We start from the raw sequence: 23,182 nt of genomic DNA on the forward strand, positions 1-23,182 counted from the left end.
TCTTCTCTCTGCTTCAGACAATCGCTGGTTTGAGGACCGTATTTTTTGCCCTCTAAGACGCACCGGCCCATAAGACGCACCTAGATTTTAGAGGAGGATAATAATAAAAAAATATTTTCCATTGCACCTCAGGTCAGACCAGCAATCAGACCCCCAATGTTAATCATACCTCAAATCAGACCCCCAATGCCTCAGATCAGACCCCCATGTCAGCCATCAGCCCCCTATGTCCGCCATCATGCCCCCATTTCCGCCATCATGCCCCCATGTCCGCCATCATGCCCCCATGTCCGCCATCATGCCCCCATGTCAGCCATCATGCCCCCATGTCCACTATCATGCCCCCATGTCCACCATCATGCCCCCATGTCAGCCATCATGCCCCCATGTCAGCCATCATGCCCCCATGACAGCCATCATGCCCCCATGACAGCCATCATGCCCCCATGTACGCCATCATGCCCCCATGTCCGCCATCATGCCCCCATGTCCGCCATCATGCCCCCATGTCCGCCATCATGCCCCAATGTCCGCCGTCATGCCCCCATGTCAGCCATCATGCCCCCATGTCAGCCATCATGCCCCCATGTCCGCCATCATGCCCCCATGTCATCCATCAGCCCCCATGTCAGCCATCATGCCCCCATGTCAGCCATCATGCCCTCATGTCAGCCATCATGCCTGCCATCAATCATGCCCCCCCATGTCAGCCATCAGTGCAAATAAAATAAAATTTAAATAAAAAAATAACTTACCTCTCCTGCTTCTGGACGCCGCCGCTTCTCACCATCAGCGCTCTCTCTCTCTGCTTTCTGGTTCTCGGCTGTCAGCTGTGAAGGCTGCGCACAGTGAGGTCACAGCAGACAGCCAAGCGAAGGACCAGGAAGCGGCGAGTACAGATCCTTCACCACTTCCCGGTTCTCCGGTTCTAATGAAGCGCTTCCAAAATGGAAGCGCTTCATTAGTATTCGCTACATAAGACCAAGGGGCAAAATATACAGGGTATTTTAAAAAATAAAATAAATGTTTCATTTTTTCCACACCCCGTCTCTGTGCCCTAAGGCAGCCGCTTGGTCTGCCTTATTATAGCACTGACCCTACCTCCCAGGATACAATGATGACTACACCCTGCTTTGATAAAGTTTAGATGTAAAATGACCTCAGGTTTATGTCTCTCATCTCATCATTTCTAACTCCAGTTTCACATTTTCCACTCAGTGGAATGGGCTTCGTTGTGTGCACCACCCACTGACATGTATGTACTGAGACGTAATTGCTATTCATCTGCCTCACTTACTGGCTTTGGAGTAATGGCGTCACAGAGAGAGCAGTCACTTAGTGTTTCCAAAGTGGAAAATATGCACTAACAGGCAATAAAGGAGCAGAAAGCCTGAACAATGTAGCAGTAGGGAGCACATTATAAATACTAAATGATTGATGTTTTTTCATTTTTGTCTGAAGTGGTCCTTTAAGGTACCATATAAACATAAAGAGGTGTTTCAGGGTTAGAAAAATACATGGCTAATTGCTTTTGGAAACACTGTCATATTTGTCCGTGGGTTGTATTGGATGCAATGCAAAACTTATAATCCAGGAAACCGAAAGTTATACAAACTCATTACTTTGCAAAAAAAGTCTTAGAAAATCCTAAGAAAATCTTTATCTAGTCCCGCTCACAGGCTTGTTAGCATAATAATAATTTTGTATGTTTATGGCTGCAATTGGCACAAATGTACATTCCAGAGGAATCTCTGCCCAAACTTTAGGATGCTTCGTGTGAAAGGCAAACTCTTTTACGGCCAATACATTAACATAAATATGTAGTTAATACGTTTTGCCAGCTCCTCAAGTTTCTGTTCATTGCGTGTCCTGAAGATCATGATATCCGGGCACCAGAGAAATTCTTGCCAGGAACTAGAAAATAGGACTAACAGCCAACAGTCATCCCCTTCATTGCCTTTACAACTACTTTGCAATATTTGCCAAAGCTCTGTGCAATTATGAAAAATAATAGGCATGCCGCGCCAATTCTGCTACATGTTGAGGGGGATTTCTAAAATCCTGTTTACATGTACTGTACTCTAAATTGTCACAGATTTTTACCATGAAAAATCCACCATGTAAGAATGTATATTTTTTGGGGGAAAAGCTAAGGTAATATATTAACCAAAAAGCCTTATTTGCTATATTCTAGTGCACTAGAACAAGTCTGACGTGGCAACATATATAAAATGTAATGCACTAATGTCACTTAATTTCAAGGACTTATCACCAGAATAGGCCATCAATATCAGATCCGACACCCTGCACTTCCTCAGATTGCACTGCAGATACCAGCTCTGTTCACTACACAAGTGATGGAGCTGTGAAGTTCTGGTGCTGACTTCTGACGCCGGAACTACTCTGAAACCGCTATTCGACAGGGATGTGGGGTGTTAGACCCCACCAATCTGATATTGGTGGCCTATCCTGAGGATAGACCAAAATATTAAAATATCAGATTTGGCACTTCCTCAGATCATTGCTCCCATTCATGTCAATGGAAGCAGCACTGCGGTTGCCAGCTCTGTTCACTACAAAATGTATAGAGCTGTGATGTTCTGGTGCTAATTTATGATGCCGGTACTACTCTGAAACAGCTATTCGGGGTGATGGGGGGGTTTAAGACCCCACCAATCTGATATTGATGGCCTATCCTGAGGATAGACCATCAATATTAAAATCCTGTGCAACCTCCTTAAGGTTAAATCTTTGCAGGTATGGCACTAAGATATGCAAACATCGCATAGTTGCTGTAATTTTACTTAGCATTACTGCAATATTTGATTTATTTTAAATTTGAGTCTTTAATTTTGCTCAAAATCATTTGTCTATATGCAACATTAAGGTATATAAGGTCACCTTGTCATGGTCTATAGATCCAACTTGATAGTCATGTTCTAAACTCTCACATGTAAGGTACAGTAAATATGACAGTAATGCTATGCAAAAATATTTAAATATGCATATAAAACTTGGCGCTCACGGAGTGCTGCTGCTCCTTTTTGTTTGTCTACTTATGTTCTACCTTCACAGCAGATTAGCATCTACAAATTTATTTCACTTTGTTAGAAGGTGTTGGCTAACTTTTTATTTTGCTGCTAGGGTGCTGGGATTAAAATAGTATATCCTTGACAGTTTTAGCATAAGTCAGGTATAAACAAGAATAAATAAGGTGAAACTTCAGGCAAAAACTGAGAAAGTAACCTTTGTCAAGAGTAGATCTCATACCCAACCATCAATGTTCTCTGAGATGAGTAATAAAATGTACTGGTCCCTGGGTTTCTGGCATGACAACTTCTGCTTGAGTATCCTTGCAGGCTGCTCATTCAGAGAGTTTGGGAGATCTCGGGTTCTGTAGAAAACAGGATAGTGAAAATAGTCGGGTGCCTCCTATCAGGGCAAATGTTAAAATTACATTTTAAGGCTACATTCACACGACCATATGTGTTTTGCGGTCCGCAAAACACTGATCTGCTAAAAATACGGATGACGAATCCATATTGCATTCGTTTTTTGCGGCTCCATTGTAACAATACCTATCCTTGACCGCAAAATGGACAAGAATAGGACATGCTCTATATTTTTTGCGGGGCTACGGAATGGACATATGGAGGGATCCGGACAGCACACAGCCTTTATTTGGGGACCCATTGAAATGAATGGTTCTTCATCCAATCCACAAAAAAAAACGGAACTGACACGGAAACAAAACACGTTCATGTTTATGTAGCCTAAGAGGAAGGTGTAGAAACCCAATGTACAATTATTGCACGTGTGGGGATATCAAAACAGCCCAAGAACCATCACAGTGGAGGAAGGAGGAAGAAAAGGTATCCTATATTGAAGTCTTGTGAAAACAACCTGACTATCATTGTTTTATAAGCACAAAAACATAAATCACAGACTGTATACATATTAAATTAGCTACATATCATACAGCACTAGTATAACATGAAGAATCAGGTCTAAGCTAAGTGCTACCTGATCTGCTTGGACGCCAAGGTCTCGCAACTGTAAGAACTGCCATACAAAGTAAATTTAACGCTGGGTTTACACCTGAGCGTTCTGAAAGGAGTGCTCTGTCTGCACGATTGTACCGGCGTTTGCAATCGCGCATACAGAGACAAGCGAACGCCCATTGTTACGCGTTCCCGAAAGTCTCTGTACGGGAACGCGCGACAAGATGCCCCTAAGAAGCTCATGTACTTCTTGGGGCGTCGGGCGTTTTACAGCGCGATCGTACGCGCTGTAAAACGCCCAGGTGAGAACTATTCCTATAGGGAAGCATTGGTTTCTCCTTGCTGAGCGTTTTACAGCGCTTAGGAATTGAACCCAGTGTTTTTTCTGCCCTCAAGGGTTGCATAACCTTTTGCGAGGCTTCTCCCTATCCAAAGAAACAGAGCTAAGAAAGCTTTGATAGATCCGATTTCATATAGATCCTAATGGATGCCTTGGACTTAGGGCTCATGCACACTAACGTATTTTATTTCCTTGTCCGTTCCGTGTTTCTTTTGCAGACCGTATGCGGAAACATTCACTTCAATGGGTCCGCAAAAAAACAGAAGTTACTCCGTGTGCATTCCATTTCCGTATGTCCGTATTTCTGTTCTGCAAAAAAATAGAACATGTCCTATTATTGTCCGCATTACGGACAAGGATAGTACTGTTTTATGAAAGGCCAGCTGTTCTGTTCGGCAAAATACGGAATGCACACGGATGTCATCCGTATTTTTTGTGGATCTGTTTTTTGCGGACCACAAAACACCATTCGTGTGCATGAGGCCTTATGATGAGTCCTTCAGACTACCATTTTTTTTATTTTTTATTAACTGTAGATATACTGCTAAATCATATTGTGTGCAGCTCCAGTGTGAACAGAGTCTAAATCTGATGTTTTAAAGGCAAAATAAACAACCATTCAAAGTTTTAAAGGGAATATTAATTATTAATATTCGGGATTAATATTAATTTATGTTAAGGACTAGGCGTAACCAGCTACTGTTGGCTCCGCCTATTTCTACCTGTTTCTTTGCCTTTCCTGAACTGCGTGCATGCCTATACTACCCTACGGCGGCAACAAAAGACTCTATGTACTGTATTTTAACAATAAACTATATTTATTAAAACAAATATAAAGTCTTACAGTCACTTATTTACTGCTATAGCTATATATTTATATCAATGGCTATATAAATATAAATATATATATATATATATATATATATATATATACATACATACATACATATCGACACACTCTACCAAACAGAATAACACTATAATAACCCTAGCTACACTAGACAAAATACAATCCCCACTAATTACTCCACCCCAAAATATATATGTAAATATACTCATACACACGATAACAGCGTCCTCCCAACCTATCTGGCTGTCCATAAAGGGTAAAAAGAGTAAATGCAATGCAGGGGTTGAATCAGGGAATGATGCATTAGTGGCATTGAGATATAGGGAAAGGAAAGGGTTAATGTGTTGGTGTGGGATGGCAATGCAGGGGTTAATCAGGGATAGGGGTTAATGATGCATTGGTGGCAGTGGGATATGGGGGAAGGAAAGGGTTAATACAGCAGTGGGATCAGGGGGAATATGGCAGGGAAAGGGTGGTATAGGGAATATGGCAGGGGGAATATGGCAATGGGTACAATGCAGGGGTATCATGGGGTTCCAGGGGTACTACAAATTCAGGAGTTTCCAGGAACGTTAATGGTGAGGGCTGCTCAGCTGGTTTTCCATGTGTCAATTCCCATGTGTGAAGAGAGTACTCATTTGTTTCTGGCTTGGGCTAATATATGCCCAAAGGTACTCTCCCCCCCCCAACCTAAGGCACAGGGATATGACATCTTGTGCGTATGACGGATAGTGATGTCCCGAACTATTCACCGGCGAATAGTTCCCGGCGAACATAGCTTGTTCGCGTTCGCCGCTGCGGGCAAACATATGCGATGTTCGGTCCGCCCCCTATACATCATCATTGAGTAAACTTTGACCCTGTACCTCACAGTCAGCAGACACATTCCAGCCAATCAGCAGCAGACCCTCCCTCCCAGACCCTCCCACCTCCTGGACAGCGTCCGTTTTAGATTCATTCGGAAACTGCATTCACAGTGAGAGGAGGGACAGTACTGCTGCTGCTGATTCAATAGGGAAAGCGTTAGCTAGGGCATTGTTCTGTGTCCACAGACTCATCTGCTGTAAGGACAGTGTCCTGACAGCACCCCAAAAAGCCTTTTTCAGAGCTGGTACACCAGTGTGCTTTTTTTTTTTTTTATATATATATATATATATATATATATATATATATATATATTGCAGTTGCCTGGCTGCCCGTGTGTGAGAGGCTGCAGGCTCAGTCACAGACAGCACTGTGTGCACGACACACAATTCATACAGGGTGTGACAGAAAATACCTTGCAGATAAAAAATTATTATATTTAATATTTTTCTGTGACATAATCACATTTACAAACCCGTGCGTGTCAGGCCCACACATACTGTATACTGCTAGTGTCTAGGCCTGCACTCATACCTTTACAGGGTGTCATTCACTCAAATACCTTGCAGAAAAAAAAAATTATATTTAACATTTTTCTGTGATCTAATCACATTTGCAAGCCCATGTGTTTCAGGCCAACACATACTGTATTGTGCCCACTGGCTAGTGGCTAGGCCTCCACTCATACCGTTACAGGGTGTCATTCACTCAAATACCTTGCAGAAAAAAAAAATGTATTTAAATTTTTTCTGTGATCTAATCACATTTGCAAGCCTGTGTGCGCCAGGCCCACACATACTGTATTGTGCCCACTGGCTAGTGGCTCGGCCTGCACTCATACCGTTACAGGGTGTCATTCACTCAAATACCTTGCAAATAAAATAAAAAATAATTGAACATTTTTCTGTGATATAATCAGATTTGCAAGCCCGTGTGTGTCAGGCCCACACAGACTGTACTGTTCCCACTGCCCACCACTTATATAGGGTGGCACAGTACCTTGCACGCATAGTAACACTTATCTAATAAAAAATGACAGGCAGAGGCAGGCCACGCAGCAGGGGCCGTCGTGTTCGTGGTGCTGTGATTTCCACTGGCCCTGGAATAATGCCCAGTGTTCAGAGGCCACGTACCCTGAACCCAAAAAATTCGGAGAAAATAGTTGACTGGCTTACACAGGACACCCAATCTTCAACAGCTTCCGTTAAGAACCTTGACGCACCATCCTCCTCCAGCTCAGCTTTGGTCACCTGCTCTCAAGTTACCACTCTCCCGCCCGCCACCACCACCACCACAGCCACCACAGCCGCTTCACTTGATCCCTCAGAGGAGTTATTTACACATCAGTTGGATGAAATTAGTGATGCGCAACCATTATTGCCAGGGAATGTAGATAACAGGGATATGTCTCAGTCAGGCAGCATTACACACATGGACGTACAGTGTGATGATGATGATGTTGTACCCGCTGCTGCTTCCTTTGCTGAGGTGTCAGATACAAGTGAAGTGGTTGATGATGACGATGTGTCCGTGGATGCCACGTGGGTGCCTGCTCGAAGAGAAGAAGAAGAGGGGGAAAGTTCAGAAGGGGAGACAGAGAGAAGGAGGAGACGAGTTGGAAGCAGGGGGAGGTCGTCGCAAGGAGCTAGTGGCACAGTCAGACAGCACGTATCGGTACCCGGGGTCAGCCAGACAGCACGCCAATCAACGCATGCTGTTGCCACCACCAGAATGCCATCATTGCAAAGCTGGGGTGAAGAACAGACCGTCAATGACATCAGTGAGGAGGAGGAACGGGAAATGAGTAGCTCAGCATCCAACCTTGTGCAAATGGGGTCTTTCATGCTGTCATGTCTGTTGAGGGACCCTCGTATTAAAAGGATGAAGGAGAACGACCTGTACTGGGTGGCCACGCTACTAGACTCCCGGTATAAGCAGAAAGTGGCGGAAATGTTACCAAATTACCGGAAGTCAGAAAGGATGCAGCAGTTCAAAACCAAACTAAAAAATATGCTTTACACAGCTAATAAGGGGGATGTCACAGCACAATGGGAATCTAACTGGGGAAGAGGTCAAAGTAATCCTCCTCCTACCACGACCACGGCGGCAAGGACAGGACGCTTTACAGATGTGTTGTTGATGGAGGACATGCGGAGCTTTTTCAGTCCTACACATCGCCACAGTCCTTCGGGATACAGCCTTAGAGAACAACTCGACCGACAGGTGGCAGACTACCTCGTCTTAACTGCAGATATCGACACTCTAAGGAGCGATGAACCCCTTGACTACTAGGTGTGCAGGCTTGACCTGTGGCCTGAGCTATCCCAGTTTGCGATAGAACTTCTGGCCTGCCCCACTTCAAGTGTCCTGTCAGAAAGGACCTTCAGTGCAGCAGGAGGCATTGTCACTGACAAAAGAAGTCGCCTCGGTCAAAAAAGTGTTGATTACCTCACCTTCATTAAGATGAATGAGGCATGGATCCCCAAGGGACTGACAGTAGGGGATACGTTTAACTAACAAAAGGCCTGATGACATGCCTTGACCTCAAAATGGTCCCCACGCTGCTGTATTTAATGTCTGCATACCGGATGACTTTCGTGAATTCTCCCCCACCAACTAGGGTTCAAGCCGCAATGTTTTAGTCACCTTTCTGCCTTGAAAACATAAATTTTTCCGGCCGCTGCTACAACAGCGGTTGCAACAATACCATTGTTTTTCAGGCATGTGTACATGTCTAATTTTATGGCCTCTGGTGCTGCACTGTGGCTGCAAAAACAAAACAAAACAACAAAAAAAAGGCACATACAAGTGTCAATTCCCCTTTCGTGATCGTTACCTTGTTGTGGTGAAGGGGCTTGCGTATCACAATGAAGCGATCATCACCTCTATGAGTGTGTTGGCAATGTTGCCACACCCCAGATGATAAGGCCGTTGCTTCATTATGATCAGACCAAAAGCGATCCGGACGGCTGGATGTTTTTTCATAGAAAAAAATTAATTTTTTTTTTTTTTTTTTTGTGTTGTATGGTTGGGTTTTTAATACATAAAATAAAAAAATCATAATAAAGTCTCTTAACAGTTTATTAGAAATAATGCAGACAATTTAAAAAAATCCACATCAATTCCAATACAAATCAAGTGCAAAGCTCAGAACTAAATTATTACAGGATATCGTAATGGTTCGTTAATTCGACAATGTTTAATCAATTCGACACACGTCCCCGGATAGGGGACGTGACAGGGATTAAACTGATAGGAATAGGACTAGTTAAGACACCACTCATATAGGGTGTCACAGCACATTGCTCCGTGCACGCGCAGTCCCCCAACTTGGGAGTAAGAGGACCGACCAAGCTGCTTTTTCCATCTCCCGGTTCCTAAAATCAATTCAGTTTGGTGTATCAGAGTTTGGTCTGTCACTGTGAAGGCAGTCGAAGGTACCCGGCCTAATTTTTTTTTCACAAAAGGCAATTCACCCTCATATGGGACGTAACAGGGATTAAACTGATGAGACTAGTACTACAGAAAATAGAACTCATATCGGGTGTGACAGTAAATTGCACGACGCAGACGCAGTGACTGTGGCGTGGATTCAAACAAAGGGGAGGGAGACAGCGTTTTTTTTAACCATCTCCCTGTTCGAAAAATCTATTTAATAAATGGACCCCAGATTGGGGATGTCACGTAACAGGGATTAAACTGATGAGAATAGTACTACAGAAAATAGCACTCATATCGGGTGTGACAGTAAATTGCACGGCGCAGACGCAGTGACCGTGGCGTGGATTCAAACACAGGGGAGAGAGCCAGCAATTTTTTAACCATCTCCCCGTTCGAAAAATCCATTTAATAAATGGACCCCAGATTGGGGACGTAACAGGGATTAAACTGATGAGAAGAGAGAACTACAGAAAATAGCACTCATATCGGGTGGGACAGTAAATTGCACGGCACAGACGCAGTGACCGTGGATTCAAACAAAGGGGAGGGAGCCAGCGTTTTTTTAACCATCTCCCCATTAGAAAAATCAATTCAATTCACCTTTCGGGGACCCTTGGTGTTGTACGTGGCTGGGTGGAGGATAAAACCTCCATTGACATCCACGGGACATGGCTAGCTTGGTATTCAACCTTGTGCAAATGGAAAGTTTGCGGTTGGGCAAATGGACTGTTTGCGCTTGTTTGCGGTGCATTAAAAGGGGAGTTTGGTCTGTCAATGTCTGTGAAGCGGGCGTAACCCTTACACTACCTGATCGATACAACATCATACCTGATCGTATACACACACTGGATGTTTTAAACCATGTTGTTAAAAAAAATTGAATTGTTAGTTGATTTATGCCCTTTATGGATTATAATCCAACTCTGCATCAACTATGTAATTTTCCATGGGAGTTTTGCCATGGATCCCCCTCCGGCATGCCACAGTCCAAGTGTTAGTCCCCTTGAAACAACTTTTCCATCACTATTGTGGCCAGAAAGAGTCCCTGTGGGTTTTAAAATTCGCCTGCCTATAGAAGTCAATGGCGGTTCGCCCGGTTCGCACGTCCGCGAACATTTGTAGAAAATCGCGTTCGCGAACGGAAAATTTTATGTTCGCGACATCTCTAATGACGGAATGCATGCACTCAGACCGTAACAGATAACTGCTCGGGATCTGTACAGACAAAAATACAAAATAATTCTTGTCCAATGTGTAAATGATAGTGTTAAGCGCGAATATTCGAAAAGCAAATTTTCATTGCGAAGATCGGCATTTCGAGATTTCGCAGATATTTAGAATATAGTGCTATTGGAGCACTGTATCTGCATATAAAGCTATTCTAATGTTCTGCCGTGCCAACCATTTTCTCCAGTCTCAGGAACTTTATACCAGCTTGAAAAATGTAGCAAAAGTGACCCACGCTGGTATTTTGCGCACATTACGCAAATAATACATTGCCGATTTTTGCAATCAAGAATACAATCTTGAATTTGTGAATATATGGCAAATATTCTGCAAAATATTCGCAAAATATCGCAAATTCGAATATTGCCCCTGCTGCTCAGAACTAGTAAATGAGAGCATCCCCCAGGTACACAATGGCACTATCACATATGTCATAAACAGTCCCTATACAGACAGAAGCACAGAAAGGGATGAGAGCAGGTATATATATATATATATATATATATATATGTGTATATACACACACAACATAGGCACTTCCCTCTACAAAAAGTATATTGTTTACATAAAAACAACTACGTTCTCTCCCCAGCTATACAGAGGCATTTGTATGGTGCTCTACTTTATAGGCCATGTCAGCAAGGAATGGGTAAAAGAGCTTTCAGATGCATCTTGGGAGCTTATAAATCAGCTTTGGTTTAAGCTATCCATCTGCTGTCTTGTAGTCCTGTCAGCTCTCAATACACCATTTCAATGTATTACGATACATATTATTAAATGCAAATACTGGCTGCTAGATTTATGTCTACATGTCCTTGTCCGTGTAGTCAGTGTTGTGTATTTATGTATACAGCTTTATTTCTATGTTTAGTTTATAATGCATTATAGACAGAGCTGCAATCCAGAGCCATATGTGATGTATGAGAAGTATTACGTATTACTGAAAGGTGTATGATGAAAATTATGCACAGTAGTCATACGGTATAAAAAGACCATGAGGTGTAACATAACATATGCAGCAGTGCATACAGTACAGCGCAGTACTTATAATGCTGTTTTTCCTGAACCAAGTCCTTTCCTATTGATATGTTTAGTTTGACTTCCATCTGAATTTCTGGAAAAATGTGATTCGCCACGAATCCCAATTTCCTCATGATTCTTGATAATGAATCAATTTTTCCTGAAATGGTGATAAAAAAAAAGAATACATGCCCACCTCATCCATTTGTTCACGGAGAGGCCGTCACGGCCATCTTAATTAAAGGAACCGTGAGATGCCACTGCGCCCGGCCATCATAATGACATCATCGCGTCACCATGCAAGATTTTGCGCACAAGATGGCCGCAACTGTCTCTCCACGAGCAAATGGATAAGGTGAGTAGTTTTTTTTATTTTTATTATCCTGATTAACCCCTGAAAGGCCTCAATTTTTATGTCAGATGCCACGATCAGTGATGAACGCGGTATCTGAGGGTTCAATGACAGGTGGCGGCGTGATTGCAGCTTCCCGTTATTGCGCCCTCTACATACAATGGAATGTAAATCGTGATTAATTAATTCATAACAAATCAAATTTCTTTGTGAAAATCAGAGAAGCAGCCCAATCTAATTTTTGATAACTTCACTCATCACTAGATATGTTGTATGCCCCCCAACACTTACCGAAAAAGTGTTTTATTATATATATTAAAATACATATAATTAAATACCCATAAAAAGTCAAATGCAAATAACAACTTTGGGAATTTCAAGCTTTTTTTCATTCTCTTTTTACTATGGTACATGTAACTGCAAACAATCTTTATGAGGGAACCCACGAGCAATTGTTTTCTAATTTTTCTTTATACTTTACATTCCTTGCACCATAACTTACTCTCCTATCAGTGTAGCTGTATGAGAGCTTATTTTTTACAGAACGAGTTGTATTTTTCATTGGCACTATTTTGGGGTACTTATTGTTAATTGATAATTAAATGATTGATTTTTGATCTCTTCACATCATAAACAATTTTAATATTTTCTGTTTCATGTCCCAACAAATCAGTTCCCAGTTAGTTTTCGGTTTCATTTTCTTACTTCCTGCCTTCCAAAGGCCATAACCTTTTTATTTCTATTTTTCCATTTCTATAACCTTCTCCTTTTTTTAGTTTTCTGAAATAAAAACATAATTTATAGAAAGTATGTTTTTATGACATTTGGTGTACATGTATATCCTGACACAAATGAGTACAAGTACATAATCTCTCTTCCAAGGAGATACAGTATTGTACATCCCTAGAAAAGTAAATTAACAGTTTTTATGTACATAGTAACATGCACATGCATGCAGCCCTCATGAGGCAGAAACCATCTGGTCCATATTGGGGAAAAACTTTGTTATTGACAATCAGAATAAGGCCTCAGGCATACGACTGTATGTATTTTGCGGTCCGCAAAAAATACGGATGACATCCATGTGCATTCCATATTTTGCGGAAAGTAACATCTGGCCCCTAATAGAACAGTACTATCCTTGTCCATAATGCGGACAGTAAAGGGACATGTTCTTTTTTTTTGCGTAATGGAAATATGGACATACAGAAACGGAATGCACACGGAGTAACTTCCTTTTTTTTGCGGACCCATTGAAATAAATGGTTCTGTATATGGTCCGCAAAAAAAAAAAAAACAGAACGGACACTGAAAGAAAATACATTCATGTGCATGAGCCCTAAATCCCTGGATCAAACTCCTATCTCCAGAAATCTTCTACCCATAACTTGTGATATATTTTTTAAGAAAACCATTCAGGCCCTCCCTGAGCTTATACAGTGAATCGGCCATCACAAAATCTTGAGGCAAATAGACTTATTTGGTTACAGACCCAGGTTTAAAAAGATCATCAGCAAGATCCCATTGTATTGTCTAATGCAGTGTTTCCCAACCAGTGTGCCTCCAGCTGTTGCAAAACTACAACTCCCAGCATGCCCGCACAGCCAAAGGCTGTCCAGGCATGCTGGGAGTTGTAGTTTTGCAACAGCTGGAGGCACACTGGTTGGGAAACACTGGTCTAATGTGCACTCCAATTTAATGTCCCCTAAGTATTTTTTTTCCCTGAATAACCATAAATTTGATAACTTGTCTGTGCACTAAAAACAACTCATTCGCTTAAAGGGACTGTCTCACTTCAGTAAAGTTGCATTTATCATGTAGAAAAGGTTAATACAAGCCACTTACTAATGTATTGTTATTATCCATATTGCTTCCTTTGCTGGCTAGATTCATTTTTCAAGGGTTACAGACCACCCTGTAATCCATCAGTGGTGGTCATGCTTGCACACTATAGGGAAAAGCATCAGCCTCTCTAGTGGCTGGGATCATGGAATTGTGTGCAAGCACGTGCAAGCATGACCACCACTGATGGATTACAGGGTGGTCTGTAACCATAGAAACAAGCAGTGTATAATGTGATAGAAAAATGAATCCGGCCAGCAAAGGAAGCAATATGGATAATAACACTATATTAGTAAGTGGCTTGTATTAACTTTCTCTACATGATAAATGCCACTTACTGAAGTGTGACAACCCCTTTAATTTCCTTAGTTGCCTATCTCTCCACCTGCTCTATTTCAGCTATGTCATTTTTATATACAAATACCCATAAATGCATACAATATGTGTGGTCTGATTTGTATAAAGGCAAAACTATGTCCTTGTCATGAACATCTTTGGAATTTTATTGCATCCTATGATTTTATTTCCCTTGGCAGCAGAAGCTTGCTAAAGTTTAATTTATTGTTGACCAATATCCTCAAGTCGTTTTCAGTGACATTTTCATTCAGTGTTTTACTATTTAGTACATAATTATAGAACTTTTTTCTTAGCCAACGGGCATGACCTTACATTTATCCACATAAAATGTAATTTTCCATTTTAGTAGGCTTAAGCTACCTAAAACACGAGTGTGATTTGTCTTCCGCTGAAGCTAGATTATAAGTTGTTTTCATTTATTTTCATCCTGCATTGCTATGTTTGGCAGGTGAACATTGGCTGTTACATCTGCGGCCTGTGTCCGTCGCTGTCCCACTACTTCTATTAAGAACATTATTCATTCAACTACTATTACTCCCAATTTTGCACCACCACTCCACTCCCCTACTTGCTCTGTGTGAGGTTGCTTGGCTGTTTCTAATTGTTAATCCTCTTCTGCTATAAATGCTTGTCTGCCCTCTTACAGCCTCCCTGAATTTAGGTTTCTTGTTTACTAGTTTAACAAGTGAAGGTTTGCTATTCAGACTGTCTGCCTGTATCTGTTTACAGACTCTGTTACTGCGCTGCCTGCCCTAACCTTAGCCTATTTACCGTACTGACCCTTTCTGCCTGCCTTGACCTCTACCTGTTTATTGAGTACGAGTTTTGCTTGACCCTTTAATGCTTTGCTTCGGTGTCTCTGATCCCCATGGGTCAGCTGCCAACTACACCAGGACTATTCCAAGATATAGTTTCCTGGGGGGTCCCCTGTAGCGACGGCCAGATCCCTGTATAGGATTTCAAGGATTAAAACCACGAGATCACCAGGATAATGCCCTTAAGACTAGCCCAAAGTCAAACTGGTTAGTTGGTTTAGTGGGTCCACACCCACTCCCAGTTACAGTAAGCTCAGGCCATGGACTCAGCTGGCCCACCTCATAATGGTCTATCTAAGGTTCTTCAAGAAATAACCTAAGCAGTGTGAATGCCAGGAGCAAATGCCTCACTGTTGGTCAATACGCTATCCAGGTCAGAACCCTTGCCTCAGAGCTAGACAGGAAAAAGGAAGCATTAGTGTCAGCCTTTTGGGATTGTTTGGGTGAATCAAGGATGAACTGGCAGGTCGGGACATGCCTTCCTCCCTAGAGGTGTTGCTATCCCTAGCCACCGACATAGACCTTTCATTCTTTGAGCATGCTAAGGAGTTGACATGTGAAAGACCTCCTTGAATGGCACATACATTTAAAAAGCTACTTTTTCCTTCTCCTTCTTCTTCCTCAATGCCTGCACCAGAGCCTATGCAGGTGGATAGAGTACAGTTGACCGAAGAGGAACTATTTTTGCCTGTATTGTGAAAACAAGAGATTCGACAAGAGAGGCAATCCTCTTGTGAAGACAAGAGACTCAACAAGAGAGTCAACCCTAAATGAAGACCCTCTCTTTCCAAAGTTGACTCTTCCCATTAATTTATCCATCATAGATATGCAGTTCACCATGTAAGCTCTCATAGACTCTCGTTTGGCAGAAAGCATCAGGCTTTCCTGAACCAGCATTGCATACCTATGCAACATCTAGAGAAGACCTCGGTGGTGACATTGTTTGCTTTTGTGTAGTAGTCTATCTGGATGACATCCTTCGGCAAAACATCTCAAGCATGTCTGCATTGTTCTCCAGTCTGGGTGAAAATGACCTATATGCCAAATTTGAAAACTGTTTATTTGAAAAGACATCCTTACCCTCCTTGCCTACATTACTTCTAAAAAGCAGTATCTCTATGAATCTAGTTAAGCTAGCAGTGTTCTTGGTCCAGCCCCTACCTACTGTTCTATGAGCTGTTCACTTTTTCTGGGATTTGCCAAATACTATAGACAAGTTATTCCACAGTTTTCTACTATGTTGGCACCTATCTCTGCCCGAACTAGAAAAGGAACCAATCCCAGGGTATGGTCCCCTGAGGCAAATTCTACCTTCAAGTCCCTCACGCGGTCTTTCTCTTTCGCCTCCATTCTCTGCTTCCGAGATCCTGCCAAACAGTTCTTCCTCGAGGTGTACACATCCTCTGTAAGGGCTGGATCCACCATTTAGCAAAAAAGGGTTTCTGGTAAAACTTACATCTCTGACTTTTTATCCAAGGCTCTTTCCTCAGCAGAATAGAAATACTCTACTGGGGATTAGTTGCTTCTAGCAATTAAATTGGCCTTGGAGGAATGGTATTATCTGTTGTAAGGAGCTAACCATCTGGTAAACATCTATACCAAGTATGCCCAACGTGTGTCCCTCCAGTTGTTGCAAAACAACAACTCTCAATATGCACTGATAGCTGTAGGCTATCCAGGCATGCTAGGAGTTGTAGTTTTGCAACAGCTGGAGGGCTGCAGTTGGGCATCCCTGATCTATACCAATCACAAAAATCTGATATATCTCTAGTTTGCTCAGCAACTCAAACCTGTCAAGGATGATTGACTGTTTTAATTTTTTGTTGCACTTCTGTCCAAGAGATAAGAACATTAAAGAGGTTATCCCATGACTAATGTAAAAAAATTACATTCAGACTTCATATAGTACGTGACAACCTCTTTCTAACAAAGCTAGCACCAACCCTGTATCTCTATCTCTATGTATTTTTCTGCCAAATTTATATCAAGCTGAAAGCGCAAGGGGAGTGTCTTTTCTGAAGTAGTGAAGGATGTGTGTCCATGCTCTCCCTATCACAATTCAGGCAGTTGAAGGAAATTTAAATTGGCTGGTCATCCAGGAGTTCCTAAGACCATTGAACTTACCTCCAGGAACTATTGGTAGCTAACTCTCCATCAGGATGCCCAGGATTTTATTTTTGCCTTTGTAAATTACTCCCACAACAAGTTTACAAAACAAAATCCAGCTGGACTACAAGTTTTTTTTTTTACCAATTACTGATGCTGGCAGCACATTAGGATTGATTTAATTACAGACCTTCCTTCTTGCTCTGGATGTACAGTGATTTGGGTAGTTGTGGACCATTTCTCTAAGATGGCACACATTGTTCCTCTGCTGGGGCTACCTTCTGCTGTTCAACTGGGCCATTTTCCTTTTCCAACTGGTCCCAATTCCTTCCATGTGTCCCTCATCAGACCTCTAGTGTGGAGCTGTTACTGTAGACCCTCTGTTTCTGCTCCTATTCCTGTCAGTGCTGAGGATAAATTTCAGGTCAAAAGTATACGAAATATGAAGAACTACTCCTACTCCATTTTTGCTATCACAACTCACTTCCTGCTGAGTGTGCAGTTGACCAGCAACTTGTTAATCAGTGTCTGCTACAAATATTGGTCTGCCCTCTCACTCCTTGCCGGAGTTTGGGTTCCTTGTTTACTACTTTAACCAGTTAAGGTGTACTAATATGACTGTCTTCATTTATACAGAACTTCTGCCTGTTTACTGACTCTGTTACTCTGCTGCTTACACTGACCTTAGTCTGTCTACCGTACTGACCCTTTGTTTCCTGCCCTGACTTCGGCCTGTTTATCGACTACAAGTATCTTGCTGACTGCTTGGGGCTTTGCACCAGTGTTTCTGACCCACATGGGTCAGTTGGCAACTATACTGAGAGGGACTATTCCAAGAGGTGGTGGCCTGGTTGGTCCCCTGCAGTGAAGGCTAGATATAGGGGTTTAAGGGTGAAAACAGGAGATCACCAGAATAACGCCCTTATGACTAACCCAAAGTCAAACCATATACAGTGGGTCCACACCCAGCAGCATTCATAGTTCTTCGGCCTCAGAGCTGAAATATGTCAAATAAAAAACCAATACAATCAACAAAGATATTATTCAAATATATTTTGTTTCCCTTATTTTCTTCACAGCGAATGCCACAATTCCACAGACCGGATAAAAGTGAGAGTTTGGGATGAAGATGATGACATAAAGTCAAGAGTAAAACAACACTTCAAGAAAGAATCAGATGACTTCCTTGGACAAACTTTCGTAGACGTGAGAACACTCAGTGGTGAAATGGATGTCTGGTACAATTTAGGTGAGTGATGACCATAAGAATTGACTTTTGTATTTAAGGGCCACAATAATCCCCTTTGCAATGTTGCAGCCTTTGAAAAATATATAACAAGAAATATTTACTTTTTCTGTGTATCATGTACATGAGTTTTGGAAACTGTTGGATCATCACTGAACAATTCCATGTTTAACCTAAATATGCCATAGTATATACTCATTAGAGTCAGGGTTGTATATCTAAGATTTGAAACAATGCAATTCTGTCTGCCCCCAACTGTCCTAGGTGCATAGGATTTTTATTTATTTTTTACGTACTTGGACTAAATACTAAAACATAGTGCAGTAAGCTTTTTACCTCCTTCTAGTGGCAGCTCAAACAACCAAAATGCTATTATTTAATCAGCATCTTCCAGAAGTTTTGACCATGCAAAACTGCTGACAGCTCTGGGTAAGGACGGGTAAAGCAGGGTGAACATGTCTTTTGTGGAACTATCATCAAGAGTTGTGCGAATATAAACGTAACGTCTGCCAGATTTTGCTCAGCACTTATGTGTGAAGTGATCTTTGAACTGAGCTGCTTCATAGCGATTACCCCCTTCTCTGAGAGACCACTGTATAGGTCTGCAGGTTGAATGCTACAGGTGTCACGTAGAGCATAGGGGTGGGACTATGAAGCAGCTCAATGCAGAGAGCAGGGAGCAATTCACAGTGAAATACTACCTCCAATGAACTTGTAGAAGCCAAGCCTGGCAGGATAAATGTTCATATTCGCACTACTCCTAATAATTAAAGGTCCAGAAAAAGTATGTTTTTCCTGCTCTCACCAGCCTCTACCTAGCGCTGTGAGCAGTTTCACATGGTCAAAACTGCTAACAGACTCCCTTGAACTTTGTTGCTATGCAGTGAACTAGCCAGTTAGGAGTCTTGTGTATAGCATGCATTAACACATAATAACAATTCTGGGGCATCTATTCTTATGACTATAAACTGTGCTATTCCTCTATTATATCTTTTAGGAGTAAATAAAATGACAGCAGTCTGCAATAAATGTCCGTCTTACCAGTTGGGGTGCATCCCTGCACACTCTTAGACCAGCATAAACTGGTTGAATAGTGTTAGGCTCTGCATAGATGCATCCCCAACTGGTAACACCCAGATGAACCTTCATTGCTGACTGTTGGCAATTAATTAACTTCAGTAACTGAGGAATAGCACAACAAAAATTCATAGTTATATGAAAAGATTCTAGAATTGTTATTACAAGGAGAATGTAAGTAGTTAAAGGGGTATTCCTGCTCCCATTCATTTCTATGGGTCAGACGGAAATAGCCGAGCCAATGCTACTTTCCCCCACCCCATTCTCTTTGACCCGCACCTATCAGACAATGGGGGCATATCCTAGTGATATGCCCCCATTGTCTGTGATGGCAAAACCCCATTAATAAAACAGTAATGTTGTCAGAGAGGAAAAACTCTGGGCAAAATTTAGGGGGTGCATGACACTCTTACAATTTGGTGTTCTTTGAACCCCATTGTCATGCACCATCCTCTTGGGCCCTGCACTAGACATGACAGATTGTTTATGTTTTTATGTTTTGTTTGTTCCTTTAAGTATGAACTGAGAAATAGTTCTTACAGAAGCTAGGAGAACTGTATCAAAAGATTGTCTGACTACAGCAATTCAGGAATTGAAAGAATGAAAAGATTTTATTTCTTTATTGATTCATTCAACCCATATAGGTGCCCTGCAATTGACATACTAAGCATATATAAGCATAATAACCACTTTAAAATGCTTTATGTGAAGTACCAACAATTTAAGCAAAGACAGAAGTTACGTGGCTTGGAAACTAAAACATTCAAATGCTGACCAAAGAGGAGAAGGAGATAACAATATTGAGTAAGGATGGGGGACTAGTTCTAATCCAAGGCTATGGTAGAGGAAACTAGGACAGAGCAGACTGAGAACATCAATATAGCAAATCAAGTAAACCTTCTGGAGGGCAAATGTAGAGACACGTACAGAGAAAGCCAATTGTCTGCAGATATCCTGCAAAAAGAAAGTGAGAGACTAATGAAACGATTAAAGGGGTTCTCCTGGATTTAAGATAATGAATATACTTAAATATTACTTTATTATAAATCTATTCCCAAATACCTTTCGTTAGTTATAATGGCTCGTTTTGTCTGGGGAGCAATCATTAGGTCCTTTTCACAAGAGCAAGTTTTCCGCGCTGGTGCAATGCGGAACGTGAACTCATTGCACCCGCACTGAATCCGGACCCATTCATTTTAATGGGTCTGTCTACATGAGCGTTGTTTTTCACGCATTACTTCTGCGTTGCATGAAAATCGCAGCATGTTTTATATTCTTATTTTTTCACACGGCGCTGGCACTATAGAAATGAATGGGGCTGTGTGAAAAGGGCATTGCATCCGCAAGCAGATGCAATGCATTTTTCACTGATGGTTGCTAAGAGATATTGTTTGTAAACCTTTTTTTTATCACGCGTGTGAAAAACGCATCAAAACGCATTGCACCCGCGCGGAAAAAACTAAACAACTGAACGCAATTGCAAATAAAACTGACTGAGCTTGCTTGCAAAATAGTGCGAGTTTCACTGAACGCACCCTGAATGCATCCAGACCTAATCTCTCACACTCGTGTGAAAGGGGCCTTAGGAGAAATAAAATGACTGCTGTCCTATTAGTACACACAAAACCACCTGTCCTAATCCCATAGCAGGACAAGTTACTTCACAACACTGAGGTAAAGAGCTTTCTTAACCTCCTCTCCCACTTGTCAGGGATTATGATCATTTATACAGCTGATAATAACTTTAGCTTAATCTCTGGGAAATTTAGTTCATGAGTAGACATGAAGTACAGAGAGGACGGACAGGACAGACTGTGGTGATAAGGAGCTGGTGAGATGGAGTCTTTTTTTTAGGAAAGACAGGGCCAATAGAAAAGGAGGTGGTGTGTGCCTGTATGTGAGGAGTGATCTGAGGACAAGTGTGAAAGAGGCAATTGTAGGTGAGGATGGTGAGGATGTGGAAACTGTATGGGTGGAAGTTCAAAGGGATTTAAACACAGAAATAATACTTGGTGTAATCTATTGATCCCTAACATCACAGAGGAGATAGAAATGCAACTATATAACCAAATAGAGCGGGCTGCACAGGCTGGTACAGTGGTCATAATGGGAGATTTTAACTTCCCAGACATTGACTGGGGTCATAATTCTGCCTCAACCGCAAAGGGGAGAAAATTCCTGAACTTTCTGAAGGACCATTTTATGGGCCAGTTTGTAGAAGCTCCAACTAGGGGCAATTCTCTGTTGGATCTAGTAATTTCTAATGATGCAGAGTTTGTTGGAAATGTTACTGTTCGAGAAACACTAGGTAATAGTGACCACAATATAATTATATTCCCCCTAAACTATAAGAAGCAAACTCTGTCAGGCAGAGCAAAGACACTGAATTTAAAAAAAGGCTAATTTCCATGGGTTGAGGGCAGCATTTCAGGGCATAGACTGGGAGCAGCTACAGACGTGGACAAAATTGTTGGTACCCTTTGGTCAATGAAAGAAAAAGTCACAATGGTCACAGAAATAACTTTAATCTGACAAAAGTAATAATAAATTAAAATTCTATAAATGTTAACCAATGAAAGTCAGACATTGTTTTTCAACCATGCTTCAACAGAATTATGTAAAAAAATAAACTCATGAAACAGGCATGGACAAAAATGATGGTACCCCTAGAAAACACAGAACATAATGTGACCAAAGGGACATGTTAATTCAAGGTGTGTCCACTAATTAGCATCACAGGTGTCTACAACCTTGTAATCAGCCATTGGGCCTATATATATGGCTCCAGGTAATCACTGTGTTGTTTGGTGATATGGTGTGTACCACACTCGACATGGACCAGAGGAAGCAAAGGAAAGAGCTGTCTCAAGAGATCAGAAAGAAAATTATAGACAAGCATGTTAAAGGTAAAGGCTATAAGACCATCTCCAAGCAACTAGATGTTCCTGTGAGTACAGTTGCACATATTATTCATAAGTTTAAGATCCATGGGACTGTAGCCAACCTCCCTGGACGTGGCCGCAGGAGGAAAATTGATGACAAATCTAAGAGACGGATAATCCGAATGGTAACAAAAGAGCCTAGAAAGACTTCTAAAGAGATTCAAGGTGAACTTCATGCTCAAGGAACATCAGTGTCAGATCGCACCATCCGTCGTTGTTTGAGCCAAAGTGGACTACATGGGAGACGACCAAGGAGGACACCATTGTTGAAAACGAATCATAAAAAAGCAAGACTGGAATATGCCAAACTACATGTTGACAAGCCACAAAGCTTCTGGGAGAATGTCCTGTGGACAGATGAGACAAAAATCGAAGTTTTTGCCAAGGCACATCAGCTGTATGTTCACAGACGAAAAAATGAAGCATATCAAGAAAAGAACACTGTCCCTACTGTGAAACATGGAGGAGGCTCTGTTATGTTCTGGGGCTGCTTTGCTGCGTCTGGCACAGGGTGTCTTGAATCTGTGCAGGGTACAATGAAATCTCAAGACTATCAAGGAATTCTAGAGAGAAATGTACTAGCCAGTGTCAGAAAGCTTGGTCTCAGTCGCAGGTCATGGGTCTTGCAACAGGACAATGACCCAAAACACACCGCTAAAAACACCCAAGAATGGCTAAGAGGAAAAAATTGGACTATTCTAA

General features: G+C 41.8%; 1 protein-coding gene across 3 annotated transcripts in view; it reads left to right on the top strand.

The window, feature by feature from the left end:
* The window catches only part of UNC13C (unc-13 homolog C), a 908,495-nt gene that overhangs the window by 338,754 nt on the left and 546,559 nt on the right, over positions 1 to 23,182 (top strand). For all 3 annotated transcript variants that reach the window (XM_044279668.1, XM_044279669.1, XM_044279667.1), the window contains one exon: positions 18,295 to 18,464. In XM_044279668.1, the coding sequence (XP_044135603.1) occupies positions 18,295 to 18,464 (170 nt within the window). The remainder of the gene's footprint in view (positions 1 to 18,294; positions 18,465 to 23,182) is intronic.

This window comes from Bufo gargarizans, chromosome 2 (assembly GCF_014858855.1).
Source record: "Bufo gargarizans isolate SCDJY-AF-19 chromosome 2, ASM1485885v1, whole genome shotgun sequence".
Lineage (NCBI taxonomy): Eukaryota > Metazoa > Chordata > Amphibia > Anura > Bufonidae > Bufo > Bufo gargarizans.